Source organism: Podarcis liolepis, assembly GCF_965112155.1.
Source record: "Podarcis liolepis genome assembly, chromosome: 11".
Classification (NCBI taxonomy): domain Eukaryota; kingdom Metazoa; phylum Chordata; class Lepidosauria; order Squamata; family Lacertidae; genus Podarcis; species Podarcis liolepis.
This window is the reverse complement of record NC_139565.1, coordinates 18867795-18884907: the sequence shown is the minus strand read 5'-3', so window position 1 is coordinate 18884907 and position 17113 is coordinate 18867795. Positions and strand designations below refer to the sequence as shown.

Sequence of the window (17113 nt, the reverse complement as noted above, 5' to 3'; positions counted from 1 at the left end):
GAGTAAGTCCCATTGAACTCTGCTTGATTTGCTTCTGAATAAATATGCTTAGTATTGAGTAAAATGTGACCTAATCTATAATGAGCTTTATTCCTTGAAGATGGTTTTTTGTTTCTTTTACAATAAAATTGGTTTATGTAAGCAAACATTCTACCTAACCAGCTACATCAGCTCACTTTATCAAAGCTAGTTTGTAGTGCATTCAGTTTACTGTCCCTTGATGCTGACATTCCTGTTCTTGACCTTTCTAGCAAACTGTCCCACCAGCCTGTGCTGCTGTTCCTAAGGGATCCATATGTCTTGCCTGCAGCCAATGGTAATCAAAGCTGTCATCTGTTAACAGCTCTTTACTGATCTGACCCTACACCACACAAACCACGTTGTTACTAATACATGCTGAGCCCCAGTTCTAATAAATTTGCAATATATCAGGAGTTTTAAAGCTATTTAAAATCATAGCTGGGAACCAAGGCTTTTGTGAAAAGAGACACAACACCCTTAGCAACTGAAAAGGAGAGGATTTGATTTTTAAAATGCTAACATCTTAATCCTAGGTTATATCTATCCTGCATCAGTTCTGAAGTATAATGTGGTGGTGTTGCTGTTTAGTCGTTTAGTCATGTCCAACTCTTCATGACCCCATGGACCAGAGCATGCCAGGCACTCCTGTGTTCTGATGTGTTAGGAGATGTTTAATAGATGATATTTCAGTAGGTATCATGCCAAGAATTATCGTTCCCCAACCTGATACCTTCTAAATGTTTCAGAGTACAAGACCTTTGTAGTCCAAAACATCAAAAGGGAAGCCTTACTTAGTTCAAAGGATGCAAAGTGTAGCTGGACTGACTTAATTAAGTGTAGAGTCAAACTATGCATGATAGAAGAAGAAGAAGAATATGCCACCAGTCTGACTGGGTTGCCCCAACCACTCTGGGTGGCTTCCAACAAATTAAAACACAGTAAGACATCAAACGTTAAAAACATCCCTATGCAGGGCTGCTTTCAGATGTCTTCTAAAAGTCAAGTTGTTGTTTATTTCCTTGACATCTGATAAGAGGCCGTTCCACAGGGCGGGTGCCACTACCGAGAAGGCCCTCTGCTTCGTTCCCTGTAACCTCACTTCTCACAGGGAAGGAACCGCCAGAAGGCCCTCGGAGCTGGACCTCAGTGTCCGGGCAGAACGATGGGGGTGGAGACACTCCTTCAGATATGCAGGGCCAAAGCCGTTTAGGGCTTTATAGGTCAGCGCCAACACTTTGAATTGTGCTCGGAATTGATGCAAGAGTTCTGTGCCTGGAAATTCTGAAGTCTTTGAATTTAAAAAAATTAAAAATCACATGCAGCGGAGCCTGATCTGGATCACAGTATGATCTGGAAGAAGGGGATGTTTATTCTATAAGGATGTGAATTCTATTGCCACCCGGATATTATTGGACTACAGCTCCCATCATTCCTGGCCATTGAACTTGTTGGGGTTGAAGGGTGTTGGCGTCAAACAACATCTGGAGGACCATAGGTTCTCCCCCTCTGCTTTTAGGCTCACACTGATCCCTAGTCACTTCACTTCCAAAAGCTATTATTTGTGGAGGCTTAAGCCCCTTGCAGTTCCTTCTCTGTGGCTAATAGCAGCTTTGGAGAACAGGGAATTGCAGACAGCTTGGTTCAGGGCTGCAGCATGGGAATAAAGGTCTACCAAGGGAGAGAGGGGAAGTCCAAGTCAGTCTCTCTTGCTTTTTGTAAAATAAAAAGATATCAACAGTTCCAGTTTGAACTCCTGCATCTGATACCATTATATCCTGACTGCATAGAATCAGCACAAACAACCCAAGAGCAATGAATATATGAGGCAAAAAATATATAATTGCAATAGTTCTTCACTGGCTTTGTTTGGCGGGGAAAATATTAGTGAGGCAGGATGTTGGTTGGATTATATCCTCTGACATTCTTAGCAACTTCTCGTCAGTATCGCATTGTGATGAAGCTAATTTGTGAGATTGTATGAAGTAGAACATAATTTTCCTTGGGAGAAATCAAGTACATCTATCCTGTGTTGGAAAAGGTCAGTGTCACCGTATGTCTAATTCTTCACAGAAGCAGCCTTTTGTAACTAATTGCTTCCAGTTTTGCTTCTCTATTTATACCCAGCCCAAATGTTTTGCTAACTCTTAAAATTGTTCAATCTATGTTACACTTCAACTGCGATGGACAACTCTTGTGTTTTTGTTGCTAAGCCAAGGGTGGGCCAATGGTCAGTGCTGCTAACACGGTCATGCAAATTACCTACCAGCTTGGTTAGCTGGGAGTCTGAATCCTCACCCACACACCCCAATCCCCATAGTCAATGAAAGCTGGGGTGTCCCTATATTCTTACTCCACAGCTCTTCAAAGTAGCAATGTAGGTGTGCAGAGCGCGGCTGCTGGGTGCAGCCTTGGTACTCGTAAGCTTACAGAGTTTTCTTTCTGTTTGATAAAAAAGTAAGAATGTTGTCACATAGCCCCCACTAGATGATTTGCAGTACCGTATCACAATCCTGGATTTGTAAAAAGTGAGGGTAGAGTAGAGGAATAAAAGTGAAGGCACAAAAGCAGTGCCCCTGACATGGGACTGAGAAGGGAAAGACACTGAGAGTGGAAAAGTGGTGGTTTAAAAAACGCCAATGTTTGAGTAAAGCAGAGATGGAGGAAACTGAGAACGTGACATTTTTAGGCTATGGCAGAGGTTTGAGAGAGGTGGGAGGAAGTCAGCGTTTAAAACAAGCTGTGAGTGCAGCGGGAATGGAGTTTGGAGGGCAGTTGTGTTAGCTTTTTGATGTTAGTTTCTGTTTTGTACCCATCTCTGCTGTTTCTCCTTCCTAAAACTGGTGTGCTTTTTTTAAAGTGTTCCACCATACCACCTTTACTCAGATTTCTGCTCTTGCTTAGAACCACCACTTTCCTCTCAGTGTCTCTCCACCCCTGCTTTACTCAAAACTTCTGTCATTTAAAACAGCCACTTTTTCCCTTTCAGCATTCCTCCCTTCTTGCTGTACTCAAACTTCTCTCTTTCCCATTCCTCAGCTGCTTCATGTGAGAGAGATAAAGGATTTGGAGCCCTCAAATATTCCAGAGTACCTTCACACAATGTATTTCACTCCTGGAACCATGTGTTGTCTGAAGTTCCGGATTCAATGTAGTAATTTAGAACAGATATTTTTTTAACAAGCAAACACCCAATCTATATACATCTGACCACTGAACTTTACCTTCTCTAACTGAACAAGCTAACAGACTTGCTTTTAAGACTGTAGTCATCTTAAAGATACAGTAACATATATCATCATGGGATGGATGCCCAAAGGGGGGCTGCAGAATTAGGCAAGAGGGGGGGAAGGAATGGAAATGGGGGTGATCTGTGTGCAAGGGTTGAGAAAAGTAAGGAGGGGTATAGAAAAATGTGTGAAAGTGTAAAGGGGGGGTCCCAAAAGGGAAGGCATAGGAGGCATGGAAATGAGAGTGAAGATGGAAGCAAGGACATGAAAGGAGTAGGAGAGGATGCTGACTGGGCACAGGGTGAAAAGGGGTGCTTAGTAGCTGCAGTGTGTGGGAGAAGGAAAATGCAGGAAGTTACCCAGAAAATGGTTTATGTGCAGCGGGAGGTTTGCACAAGAGGAGGAAGTATGGACATGGCAGTGAAGGTGAAAACGAATCCAAAGCAGGCCTGTCAAATAGAAGAAAAGGCTTCAGAAACAGTTTCAAAAGTGATATTAGCAGTTTCATGGTGTGGGAATAAATTCTAAGGAGTTGATGTAGGGAGCAAGCGGGGGGCAGCCCCTAATTTTTCAGGTCAGACAAGTGTTTGTGAAATTCTAAGAGCTGATTTTAAAAACTGCTGAATAGTATTGTAATTTTATGTTGTGAACTGCCCTGAGATCTATAGATGAAGGGTAGTACAACAACAACACAAAAGTTTGGCTTATGTTGAACATTTACAGCAGTCAAAATTCCTGAAAAGTAATTTATTTAACAAACGCTGATCCATTATTACTGAAGTCTTACTATATTTAGTTTCTTCACAATGCTTTGTCTATGTCTGTTTAGAGTTAACGCGAAACTGGAGAAAATGCTATGGACTTGTAGAATAAATGTGCTTTAATCACATTTATGCATATCTTCTCTTCTCTGCAAGTCTCCTCACGTTAGCTTATCTTATGATGATGATTAGCATCCTTTGTTTTTAGGAATACTATTCCTTTGGAACTTATTGCAAGAATCTGTCCCTTTACGTTGACTAGATGCTTTAAGGATGCTTATGTGATGGCATCAGGCTCTTCCAGTCAACTTGGACTAAACAGTGCTGTAAACTACAATGGAAAAACTGCTGTGAAGTATTCCCAGTAGAAATCTTGGAATTCCTTCAAGTGTATTGAGATTTTGTTAGAAATTGAATTGCCAGTGTAATCCATCTTCCTTGTGAGAAAAGATTCAGATAAAGAGCTGGAGCCTAGCAGCATTAAGTATTAGAACATCCCTTTAAATCAATAAGCTACAAATCTGGCAGTGCATTCAGGCAATGCCCAGTGCTACACTAAAGTGGGTTTAGTGCTGAAACAGCATTACTAATAGCACAATCCTGAGCATGGATAAACATGGTGGTGATGCAATATCCTAAATTACACTGGGCCTTGCCTTGTTAAGTTCTACAAAAACATTTATATTGTATTGACATATGTAAGAAAGCAGTTTTTCTTCTTTCCTTTTTTTTCCAGATGACTTTCCAAACGTAGTTATTGAAGGTGTTCTCCGCGGATTGTTTTATCCTCATCTACAACCCAGGTAGAAAATGGGTTTGGATGGATAGTAACTGAAATAAACTCATCCTCTTCCTGGAACTGCACATTTTTAGTAAAACTCCTAAGACAACAGAATGTGGTCACAGTGGAGATGATATTTAATGATGGAACATTTCCCCTTTTAAAATTAATTTAGTGTATCACTAATATTGCTGCTTTTAAAATTATGAATGGAGAAAACGCTACTGTTGAATCTGTCTACCCAACTCCAAATGTTTAAAAAGCTGACATTCATAAGCTGAATTACACTAACAACTTTCATCATGTATTGATTTTTTAAAATAATAAATTACTACACTAAGCTTTTTGTCTCAGTGTAGTATCCACTGCTGGCAGTGGGTACACAGGGCAACTTATTACACAGGCAAGACCGGGGGGGAAATGTTAAGAGAATTACTGCCCAAACTTGAAATGTAATCTAAGCTTATTATTAGTATTTCTGATGTGATTATATCATATCTATATTATCTTAAGTATGACTTAAATTTACTTCAGGACCCTGGCAACAAACCTTGTGCTTTCAGCCAATACACTCTGTTTGGTGAGCATAACTTTCCCATGTTATTTAACTTGTACCATTATGTAGCAGGAAGCAGACAGAACATGATGGGTAAAAATAATCAGCTAATAAATATTCAGAGGTCAATTGTCTATGTGAACCATATGCTTATGTTTCACAAGATGTCAGAACCCAAAATAAAACGTTGACATTACATTGCATACGTTAGCGTTTGACGTGCATCTATTTCTGGTCTAATTCTAGTGTTTCTTAATAGCAACCTACTCGGTTGAATTCTTTTGTCAATGCTTGCTGCTCTATTAGTCCGGTGGTTGTGTTAAGAGTTATGAAGGAATCGCAGCTTGTGGTCAGTTTCTAAACAGGACAGCTTCAAGCCATGGATTATGCCCCAGACTGTATACCAAACCAGGATTTAAACTATTATATCTGATTCATAACTAATACTAAGCCACATGTCTTTGAAAGTGAAAGTAACCCTGCATCAGGAGTCCCAATGCTCTGCAGAGCAAGGGGAGCACCACACACGCCCAGCATTTGTCTCAAGACCCCGTCTGCTTCATCCCCAAAGTAGCTAATCAAGGTTTAGCATTACAGTGGTGCCCCGCAAGACGGAAAACTCGCTAGACGAAAGAGTTTTCTGTTTTGGAGGTGCTTCGCAAAACGAATTTCCTATGGGCTTGCTTCGCAAGACGACAATGTCTTGCGAGTTCCTGCTGGTTTTTTTTCCTTCCCCCCCCCCTTTTTCTAAGCTGCTAAGCCGCTTATCAGCTGATCCGATCAGCAGATAAGCCGCTAAAAGCCGCTAATAGTGCTAATCTGTCAATGGGCTTGCTTTGCAAGACGAAAAATCCGCTAGACGAAGAGAATCACAGCACGGATTCTTTTCGTCTTGCGAGGCACCACTGTACATGCATATGCAGGCAATGAAAATGCTTTTACATCTTTATACTGTTGCATGGCAAACAGGGCAATATGTTCAGAAAACAAGAATAGCTTTTTAGCAGAAGTTTAATGTATGTATAAAATATCAATACACAACAGTGGGTTTAGACTTATTTGCAACAGTAATACGCTCACATTCTGCATATATTGAATTTGAACAAATTTAAATTCATCATACATGCCATAGGACCTGCACATGTGTCCATCATTGATGCAGGAAACCCCTGTTATAAAAAGGAATGGAAAGAAGAGTCTCAAATATTCTTTACATGAAAAGAGAACTGTGTCAGGTGCTTGAAGGAGAACATGTTTTAGAGGAGCAGACTGAAGGAGTGTGTTTTCCATTGCCACAAACTACTAAATGCTGAAGTGTTTCCAGGATGAGATATTTTATAAAACCCTATCCATAAGGTGGAAGACTCGCATGACCAAAGAATGAGGGCGAGCTGTTAATAAAAGTAGCATATGAATAATCAAAGAGCAGGAAAATTATTGCCTTCAACCACTTAAGTCAATACATTCCTAATGTTTTTCCCCCATAAAACTACTTCCTGGAAAGGCAATCAAGTAGTCCTCTGGATTTAGCACCTAGATATTTCAATGCTACCTGTGAGGTTACCACGTTCTTGCAAAAGAATCTTCAGATACCCTTGCCTGCTTTTAGCCAGAGGACAAGCCATTGCAGTTCCTTTGCTCACGTTGCCGTCAACTTCTCCAGTCATCTACTTCAACCACAAATGGTTCTTTTACATCTATTTTTCCACTATTAACAATCACACAGTCTTGAAGAGGGCGGTCGTCGTCATCTACCGGCTGAAGTTCTATGGCGTGCACCACTAACTGAAATAAGAAGAAAAACTGATCTCTGGTGTCAAACACAACATAGATGTGACATGTACTGCTGAGTTTACATTTTGTGGGATTTCCCTTAACTCCTGCTTATATATTTTTTTGCTCTGTAGCTCCCCACTAAGGTCACAATCAGTCTGCTTCTGTGCTTGTGATAGAAAATAGTAGGCTGCTTTGAAACCTAATTGTGGCATGGGGATGTTTTTGAAATGGGAAGTCACAGCTGGAGATAGTTATAGACACCACCCCACAAAGTGCCCCACACACCACAGTTAGGCTTGGAAAAAGCCTTCTATTGGCTACAGTAGAGAGCCATCTTTCAGGCTTTATTTCAGCCAAGGCAGGAAACAGAACCCTTGTTGGCACTGGGGGAGACCTCTGTGGGACCATGAGCCTGCAAGGCACTGCATTTGTGCCCCATCCCCTAGAAACTGTTTTAAGCATTATGTCCCACATGTCAACGCTTTCAGTTTTACAGTTTAAAAAAATAAAATAATAAACCGTAGCAGCATCTAAAAGCAATACTTAAAAGTTTAAAAGCTGGAAACAGAAACATTTTAACCTGGTGCTAAAACGATAATGTAGGCTTCCAAGCAAGTCTCTCTGGAAAGGGAGTTCCACTACCTAGGCCACCACTCTATACCACAGAGGGGGCATCAAAAATTCCATCAACACACAGGCAAACTGAAAAGGGGGCAAGTGTTCATTTTGCTATGCAAGCCCTGTGCTGCCTAGGGCTTTAAAGGGAAGCACCAGCACTTTAAATTGCGCCAGATCACAGCCAGTGAAACACCAGCAAGATGTTTACAGCAACTGACTGCGGCCAATAACCCGGCAACTCTGTTTTGAACCAGTCTCAGTCCTTCACAAGGCAGCTCCACGTAGAGCAAATTACAGCAGTCTGTCCTGAAGATCACCAAAACATGAATGAATACCAGTAGCCAGCTGCCTGATGTGCGTTAATATTTTAATTTTGTTTTAAATGTATTTGCTGTTTTTAATCTGTTTTTAATTGTTCTTGCTATGCACCACCTGGAAACAGTTGTGTACAAGGTGATTAATAAATCCAGTGCTTTTTTGGGGGGGGGGACACAGGGGTATGCATACCCATAAACATTTTGTGAATCTTTGTACTTTTCCCCATTTACTGTATTTCTTTTACCCAATTTGGTGATTTTCTTGAGTCAAAATGAGAGTACCCTTAAACTTTTTTTAGAAAAAAAGCACTGAATAAATCAATGATGATGATAATGTCATTCCCCACTTTAGTGATGTGTACACATATATTATAATTAAGAATAGTTAGATAATTGCTAAGGGCCTATAAAGCAGAGGCTACACCAGAACTCATGTAGACAATTCTAGATAAGCTTTTAAAACAAACAGTAACCCATACCCCACAGATGGCTAACCAGCCAGGGGTCACGTAAACCCATGCTCAAATCTCTGGAGGACACATGTCAAAGTGAGCTTGGCCATTAAAAAAAATATTAAAGGACACATTTTTGGGGAACCTCACAAAAATGCTGTGACATCACAGTCACTACAGGGTACCCATGGGAGTGGTCAATCGGAAACATTTCAAATGGACTGGTTTTACGAGTCCTTGCAGGGCCACAAAATAATCCTTTTGGCATCTCAGTGGGGGACCTATGGGAGCAATACTTTTAAAAACTGTTTATTTTAAAAATAATAATTATAAATGGGGGCACAAAAAAACCTACTGTGGGGGAGGATGTGTCCCACAGGCCACAGGTTAGCCACTCTCTGCTATACCCACTGCTTCCAACTAATGAACAAAGCTAGTATAGTTATTTTTCACCTACCATTCCATCAATGACTTTCCCAAACACTACATGCTTTCCATCTAACCATCCAGGCCTTGTCACAGAAATGAAGAACTGGGAACCATTGGTATCTGGGCCAGAATTAGCCATACTGACCCATCCAATACCATAATGCTTCAGTTTAAAGTTTTCATCAGGAAACGTCTCTCCGTAGATGCTCTTTCCTGGGAAACAAAACATCAGGTTCAGAAGAAACAATATTTTGTTTAAGACTTTTTTTTCTAAAAGGGTTTAAGATATAGGCCAACACCTGAATCTCCAGAACACATTCAACTGCCTCAACCTCACCAGTGTACCTAAATGGAACTTCCTAGATAGTCTGCTGAATCAGCTACCAGGAATCATGCTAACTGCAACAGTAAGAGCAATCCCAGCATGCAATGTAATTAAGCACTGGCTGTGTTAATGCACCCCTGCTTCCTCAGCACTAACAAATTATGAAGGTTCACTGAATCTGCAACTTGCGTACTATAGCAATAGGAGAAATCAGCTTGCATCTCTTTCTAGACATTTCCATAAAAATTGTTTTCAGAGGGCGGGGTGCTGTTCCCTAAGGTGATATAATACCACCCTGGCCAAGATCAAGAGTATGCATCTGCAAGCTGATGCATGTATAAGATGGGAAAGAGCGGGAATGAATTCACCATACTTGCCAAACAGGTAACTGGCAGTGGTAAAGCCGACAGAAGCAAGGCCTGGCCCTAACATTAGGTAGAGGAAGGCAGCTGCTCTAGGAAGTAGCAGCTGGGGGTGGGAAGTAAACATTGTCTAGCTTGCACCCCCTAAGCTAGGCTGCTGCCCATAGATGCATCATAGGACTCACAAATATTGAAGTACCGCAAGGGTCAACTAGCAGTTTGCTTTGCTTTTGTACATGTAAAGGCACCATTTTTCCTTTACCTTGAGTGGCAAAATGACTTGGGCCAGCATTACCAGAACTTCTCCTGCACTACATACATCCACTTGAGTACTGGGTTCAGAAAAGTGCTGGAAACCAGTGCAACAGGCAACTGCAGGCTTTTACAGCAGATATCTGAACTCCTAAAATTCCCCAGACACTTCAGACTAGAAAAGGGGGGAGGGAGCCAAATAAAGCATGCTTTGCCCCTTGCTTATACTCACATCCCATATCAGTGGCAGTTTCTCCACAGTAGTTAGTTGTCTAATATCTACTATGCAGCGATGATTCATTTATGGATCTGTATTAGTTAAATAATTAGCAGGGACAAAAAAACTGAGTACTTTAAGGGTATTTACTGTTTAAGGCTATACCTTAAATAGTAGTGAAGAAGAGAAGATTCTAGCCCCCCCAAAAAGTGTGGCTTTAGGTTTGGACAGTGTAAAGTAGTTTATATTTTCTGTACAAGCTGTCCTGACATTGCTAGTCATGCAAGTGCTTAATAAACATATACGTGTAATGTGCCTAATTTCTCATTCTACCCAACAGCACACAAAAAGATCCCTTGCCCAACTTGACACTCATTTCAAGATCTGAACAGGAGATGTCTATGCAGATGTCTGTTTCTACATTTAAGTCACCTCTGCAAGAATAGGACAGATGAAATTAATTCTTGCTTCTTGTACTAAATTAGACTTTAAATGTGTTCTGAAAGCTTTATTTGCTGAATCAGAATATGACAATTCTCTGCCTCACTTTGTATTTTTACATTCAAATTCAACACCATTAAGGCAATGATTGTGGATCTGCAGTAAGTAGCAGCAAGACCTAGTCAACTGGATTTATTCCCACTCAAGTGTGGTGAGAATAGAACACAGTGGGACCTAATTCCAACTACCGATGCTGAACTTATCTATATACAGGGGAAATGGTTTTGGCAAGGAAAAAGAGAACTGCTTCTTTGAAGCTGCATCAAGATAGAAATATTTTTCTCATATTAAATCCAAGATTGTGTTTTCTTCTGTAAATTAACCTTAACCATGCTTATATCACAATAAAATTATCTATTTACATATGCCAAAGGAAGGTTGTTTATTGATCAGTCAGTGACATAGAGCCCACTAAGTAAATAGCAGTTAGTTTGGCCAAAGATGTACCAATTTTGGTTTTTCTAAATTTGAGAAAATTATAATTATTTTATATTCTAGATTTGTTTGATTGTTGTACATCATTCCTGGACTTTGTCACTGGCATCAGTTGGACTGCATAGTTCTATATCTTTTATATTTATGTATTAAATTCCTTTAAAAAGAAATCAACTTTACCCCCAGTGCCGTCTCCAGCTGTGAAGTCACCTCCTTGAATCATGAAATCTTTGATTACACGATGAAATTTGCTTCCTTTATAGCCAAAACCTTTCTACAAGACAAAATTCAGAATGGCATGATTTCAGTTCGGCAAAATACTATACACTATAATGAAATAAACAATTGATTAAATAAAGATTAACAACAAGATGCCTGCCACCCTGAACTTTTGAGATAAAAGAGATGGCGGATGGGGTTGTGTCAATTAATTATTATTATTTTATTACTTATTAAATTTCTACACCACCCTTCATCCAAGGATCACAGGGTGGTTTACAATATAAAATCACAAAAACACACACCATAGTAACAAACCAAAACAATAACCCACTGCCCTACAGTATAAATAATAAATAATTTATTAAATTTATTATTTATTATATTGAGGATGTGTCACACAACAAAAAGGTAAAGGTAAAGGACATGGGTGGCGCTGTGGTCTAAACCACTGAGCCTCTTGGGCTCGCTGATCAGAAGGTTGGCGGTTCGAATCTCTGCGACAGGGTGAGCTCCCATTGCTCTGTCCCAGCTTCTGCCAACCTAGCAGTTTGAAAGAACGCCAGTGCAATTAGATAAATAGGTACTGCTGTGGCGGGAAGGTAAATGGCGTTTCTGTGTGCTCTGGCTTCTGTGATGGTGTCCCATTGCACCAGAAGCAGTTTAGTCATGCTGGCCACATGACCCGGAAAGCTATCTGTGGACAAATGCTGGCTTCCTCAGCCTGAAAGTGAGACGAGTGCCACAACCCCATAGTCGCCTTTGACTGGACTTAACCGTCCATTGGTCCTTTAACTTTACATTACCTTTACCCAACAAAAAGTAGAGAAACCACTAGAACAGGGTTCAACGGATTTTGGCTGGTCATTGTCACCAAGCCAACACTTCCTTTCTTCAGGACTCTACCCTTCCCTTAATCCAACTTTGTATAAGGTTACAGATAGGCATTAACTCTCCCCCCATAGAGCTAGTGAAGTGGGCTAGTAATTATCCCCACAGCTGTTTTGGACATCTGAGCTCAGCACAAATGCTGGGATTTGCTTCCACAAGATATAGTGACGGCCACCCACTTTAAAAGAGGATTGGACAAATTCCTGGAAGACAGGGCTATCAAGGGCTAATAACCATGGTGCCATGCCCTGTTGTTGGAGGCAGTATGCCTCTGTAGAGCAGCTGTTGGAAATCAAGAGCCTTCCTGCACACAGGTTCTGCTTACAGCTTCCCATAAGGACCTGGTTGGCCACTGTGAGACCCAAGAATGCTGACCTCTGGTCTGATTCAGCAGAGCTCTTCTTATGTTCCTATGAGCACTTCCGACATGCAGTGCAAAGCAACTTCTGACTTTATCTCCATAAAGTTGAAGCTGTTTTAGTGTTGAGCAAAAAGGTACTCCAAACGCCTCCCATGTCTCAGAGCCAAAGCAGCCAGGCATAGGCAGTGCAGACATTCGCAGTTTAACTGTGCTTCTGGTTGCAGCAGAACTCGGAGGACAATTCCTGCCCCAGCTATAAACTGATGAGGAGGGCCGAGTGATGGAGTATTATCCATGCTGCACCACATAAATATGTGCACAGACACACACACAAAGAAAACTCTGTGCATTTGTCTTTTCACTGAAATGTATGTACAAAACATTTTTTAAAAGTTCTTACTTCTCCAGTTGCTAGTTTAACGAAGTTTTCCACCGTCTTTGGTACTACTTTTCCAAACAATCCAATTACAATTCTGCCAGCATCTTTGCCGCCTATCTGTATATCAAAGAATACCTACAAATTTCCAAAAAATAAAAGCAATCATTGAAAACCACAGAATATCATTAATGCAAGAAATAAATCTGGTAGGATCCAAAGGTGCCCTTCCATTCATGGGAGGAGTTCTGCCTGTGCACACAAGTGGAGGCTCTCAGGCATGGAAGTGGGGAGGGGACTTTTGGCCAATTCCACCTTGCCCCCATAGCCCTCTGGGTCCCTTCCCATGCTGATCCCCTAACTCTCTGAAGCAAATTTGGGGTGGGGGAAGCATCAGCAAAGTATCACCTTCCCCGTTCTGATTACGTGAGCGCTGCTGGATCGAAGGACTTGGTATTACATTTTTTTTCTTTCAAATTATATAATAATCAATCAAACAATGTACACAGCATTTTTATAAAAAGGATTTCTGCATATTAATTCTTCACTTTCACTATTTTCACTATTGCATTTAAAAAGCTACAATATTATCAGACAGGCAATTCCTGGGAGTTTTACCTCCCTCTAAAAGTTCAACAAATAGAATGCAACCTGTTACACTGGTGGCACTAATTCGGACAAATAGGAAGTGAAGGTCCAATTTATACATGCAAGCCAGATGCTTACTTCCATATAATTCTTTCAACCTTCTCAATACAGAAGAAACATCAGCTAAGATATGAAATGTCAAGCTATATCCAGAAAACTTATTTTATTCATCTGGTTATGGAGCTATTCAAATCTCTCATAGGAGGTAAGTGAAAGGAAATGTCAGATGGAATTGAGAATTCTGAAATACAAGTGTACAAGTAGGACCTTATACAAAGGGTTGCAGTATATCCCTATTCAGGTTTCCAGCTTCGTGATAAGCTATAAGGAGCTCAATTAGGCTATTCCTCCCTCCATGGTTTTATCATTTTATTATCCAGTATTCAACATTTTGTGGCTTTGGAGCATGGGCAATCCTTTTTGAGCTCTTCCCAGTGTTCCAGTGTTGATTCAACACTCAACCATCTCAGTTTGCGATTAGAGGGAGTGATTGTGATAATATTAGGTCAGGTAGACGTGATTTTTCACGACGTACAGAATGCATAAAGTGTCATATTTCAGAAAGGGATAAAAGCTTAAGAAAACACACAATACCAATGAGATTAAATAAATAAATAAATCTGGGTATTCTTTTGTGTTATCAATAGGCTGCAGAAGCTCTCCGAGTTACTGAATTTTGTACTGCTTTTAGCAACGGTGGAAAAATTAAAGACACAATAGCAAGTGATGCATTTAGCATCATATCTAGTTTAGCCCTAAAGCCCTTTCAACGGACCCAACACAGGTAAAAAGAAGATCTAAGTGCCTGTTCAAAAGGGATTGTTTTACTGTATTCATTTTATTGTGTTCAGTTGTCTTCATATTGCCTTCTCTTTCCTGTTTATCTGACCCCCACTGTGTTATTGATCCTATTATTAAAGAAATTTTAATGAGACAGCCATTCATTATGAAAGGGGAGGGGAAGCAACCAGTTTCAAGAGTATTGTGAGTGTCCCATGAGATCTGTTGAACTCGTTCTCAAATTCTTCCTTTTGCCTCATCCAGGGATGGAAACTTGTGATTCTCCAGATACTGCTGGACTCCAATTCCCATCAGCTCATTGTCAGTACAGTCAATGGTCAGAAAGAAGTAATGGGAGTTGTATGCCAACATCTGGAGAGCTACAAGTTCTCTACCCACTGACCAAATCCATTTTATCCATTTCTAAGAATGTTTTATTATTACTTATAAAATGATGCACAGATCTGGATTCAAGCTTCAATGACTATCTATTGCCTTGGAAGCAAAACACAGAGGAATATTAAATTGAGATGAATTATCTGTGTTAATTGATACCAGAATGTCAATCTTTTACAGCTTTTACGGCACAATTTATACTAGGCTGATGTCATAGTACCTGTTCTCTAATGCACTTCTTCAAGAAGAGAACATGTCAGGAAAACAGAACACAAGGGAGAGGTGGCAAAGCAGTGAGATGATCCAGCTTTCAGGAGAAAAACATCTTTCAAAAATGGGGGTCAGAGGTAGGGGCCCCTGAGCTCACTACCACAGATGGTTAAATACTGCCAAATTGATTGCATATGCTGCCAAAGAGGCATACACATTAAGTTATATTAGAAGGAAGCATAAAAAATACCCATTAATCTTTTCTTGCTTTCCTCTTAAATGACCATTTAAAAGCAAAAATCTGGGTTTCTCATCAATTGGTGCTGATCGGGATATCTGCTGAAACTCGCCATATCTTGTAATGACTACTACTATGAAGGAATTAAAGCCCTCACCAAGGTCTGTAGATTCTCAAATGCTAGAATGCACTTGGCTTTTGCTCACTTTTGCTCCCTAACTGAGGAGCAGCTGCAGACCAGGATTTTTCTACAAAATCCAATGTATATTCCAGTTGCCTAAAGTACACATCCCTACCTTACAAGAGATGTACAGTGGTACCTCGGGTTAAGTACTAAATTCGTTCCAGAGGTCCATCCTTACCTGAAACTGTTCTTAACCTGAAGCACCACTTTAGATAATGGGGCCTCCTGCTGCCGCCGCACCGCCGGAGCACTATTTCTGTTCTCATCCTGAAGCAAAGTTCTTAACTCGAGGTACTATTTCTGGGTTAGCGGAGTCTGTAACCTGAAGCGTATGTAACCCTAGGTACCACTGTACATCTACAGAATTTTCTTTTTTAAAAAACAAAAAACCTCACCATGACCCCCCACCATTTCCGCCCTCTACAAGCTGTTCTGGGGACGCTCCCGATATCACCACCCCAAGATAATTTTGGAGATGCAAAGTGTATGAAGGGGATTGGAAGAACCCCCACTGCGCAAGTTGAAGTCTTTACACCAACAATACACAGCTGCTCTGTGCATTTCACCACCTCACCTCACTGGGTATCAGAAGTAGCAATGGGGAAATCACAGAGCAGTTGCATCCAATAGAAGAGGGATGAGGAACCTGCAGCCATTCAGATGTGGTTGGTCTCCAACTTCCTTCAGCGCTAGCCAGCAATAGCCAGGGTGGATCAGAGCTGTCATCCAGCAACATCTGGAGGGCCACAAAGTCCCCATTGAATCTCAGTATTAGAATGCCGCTCCCCATTTCTTTTTGATGCCTAGCTCTAGTTGTACAAGCAAAAGTCTACTGCATAAGAATATATTGGCCACACCGTGGATTAAACAACATAAAGTGTAAGGAACAAGATATGTGCAAACAATACATTCACCTTGGAAAGCGGTCTACTGTGGGTGGGTGATTACCTAAATTACATGGGCCTGAATGCTGAATATGCACAAGTTAAACGCGCATAAGATGCAAGTTTACTGTCATAGGCTCGTGTCCAGCCTGTGGCTCTCATACGATATGCAGGAACTATTACACATGTAAAATATAAATTTCACCCAACATGGGAGCATCTGATTTTATCCTGTGAACTGCCCTGAGACCTGCGGGTATATAAATTCAATTAATAATAACAATAACAACAACGATGTTGATGATGATGATGGTGTCCTCACTCGCCTCCAGGCCTGCTCTGCCCCCCAAAAGCTTGGTTATTCATCAAGCACGCACCCGGAAAATAGAGAGGAAAAGCAATATCCTGGCATTATTACAAGCACACTTGCATGCCTGGGTGGTGGCCAGCATTTTTCTGGCAGGGCTCCTTGTGCCACAGCCACCCTTTGGCTCTCCAGCTGTGTGTGTGTTTTTTTCGGACTACAACTCCCATCATTCCTAGCTAAAAAGACCAGGGGTCAGGAATGACGGGAGTTGTAGTAAAAAAAAAAAACCTGCTGGAGAGCCAAGTTTGGGAAACCCTGAGGCCAGCGTGGAAAGACGTTGGTCCACAAGCCAAGGAAAGTGTGGGTGGGGGGGAAAGGGAGAGGGGCGAGGGAACGACACCCAGCCATAGTCACCTTGGCGGTCACGGCGGGTCCTCTCTTCTTGAAGCCCTCGGCCCCCCAGATGAACGCCAGCAGGAGGAGGCACGCGGCCAGCCCGGGCGAAAGGGCGGCGAGGCGGCCCATCTCCTCTTCCCCTCAGCGGCCGCGACTGAAGAGCCAGGCGCGCGCCCCCGGGCTCCCGGCGCCT

General features: G+C 41.4%; 2 protein-coding genes across 3 annotated transcripts in view; one reads left to right on the top strand and one right to left on the bottom strand.

Annotated features, from left to right (window-relative positions):
• SNX24 (sorting nexin 24) overlaps nucleotides 1-5549 on the top strand; it is a 73259-nt gene extending 67710 nt beyond the window's left edge. For both annotated transcript variants that reach the window (XM_083464685.1, XM_083464686.1), the window contains 2 exons: nucleotides 252-316; nucleotides 4746-5549. In XM_083464685.1, coding sequence (XP_083320811.1) covers nucleotides 252-316; nucleotides 4746-4816 — 136 coding nt within the window. In that variant the 3' untranslated portion in view covers nucleotides 4817-5549. The remainder of the gene's footprint in view (nucleotides 1-251; nucleotides 317-4745) is intronic.
• A 790-nt stretch (nucleotides 5550-6339) lies between these two features.
• PPIC (peptidylprolyl isomerase C) lies at nucleotides 6340-17085 on the bottom strand. The gene is made up of 5 exons (XM_083464647.1): nucleotides 16939-17085; nucleotides 12902-13015; nucleotides 11211-11304; nucleotides 8967-9151; nucleotides 6340-7131 (listed from the first exon to the last, which is right to left on the bottom strand). The coding sequence occupies exons 1-5, from the start codon at nucleotides 17047-17049 to the stop codon at nucleotides 6997-6999; spliced, it is 639 nt and encodes a 212-aa protein (XP_083320773.1). The 5' UTR covers nucleotides 17050-17085; the 3' UTR covers nucleotides 6340-6996.
• Nucleotides 17086-17113: the final 28 nt, after the last annotated feature.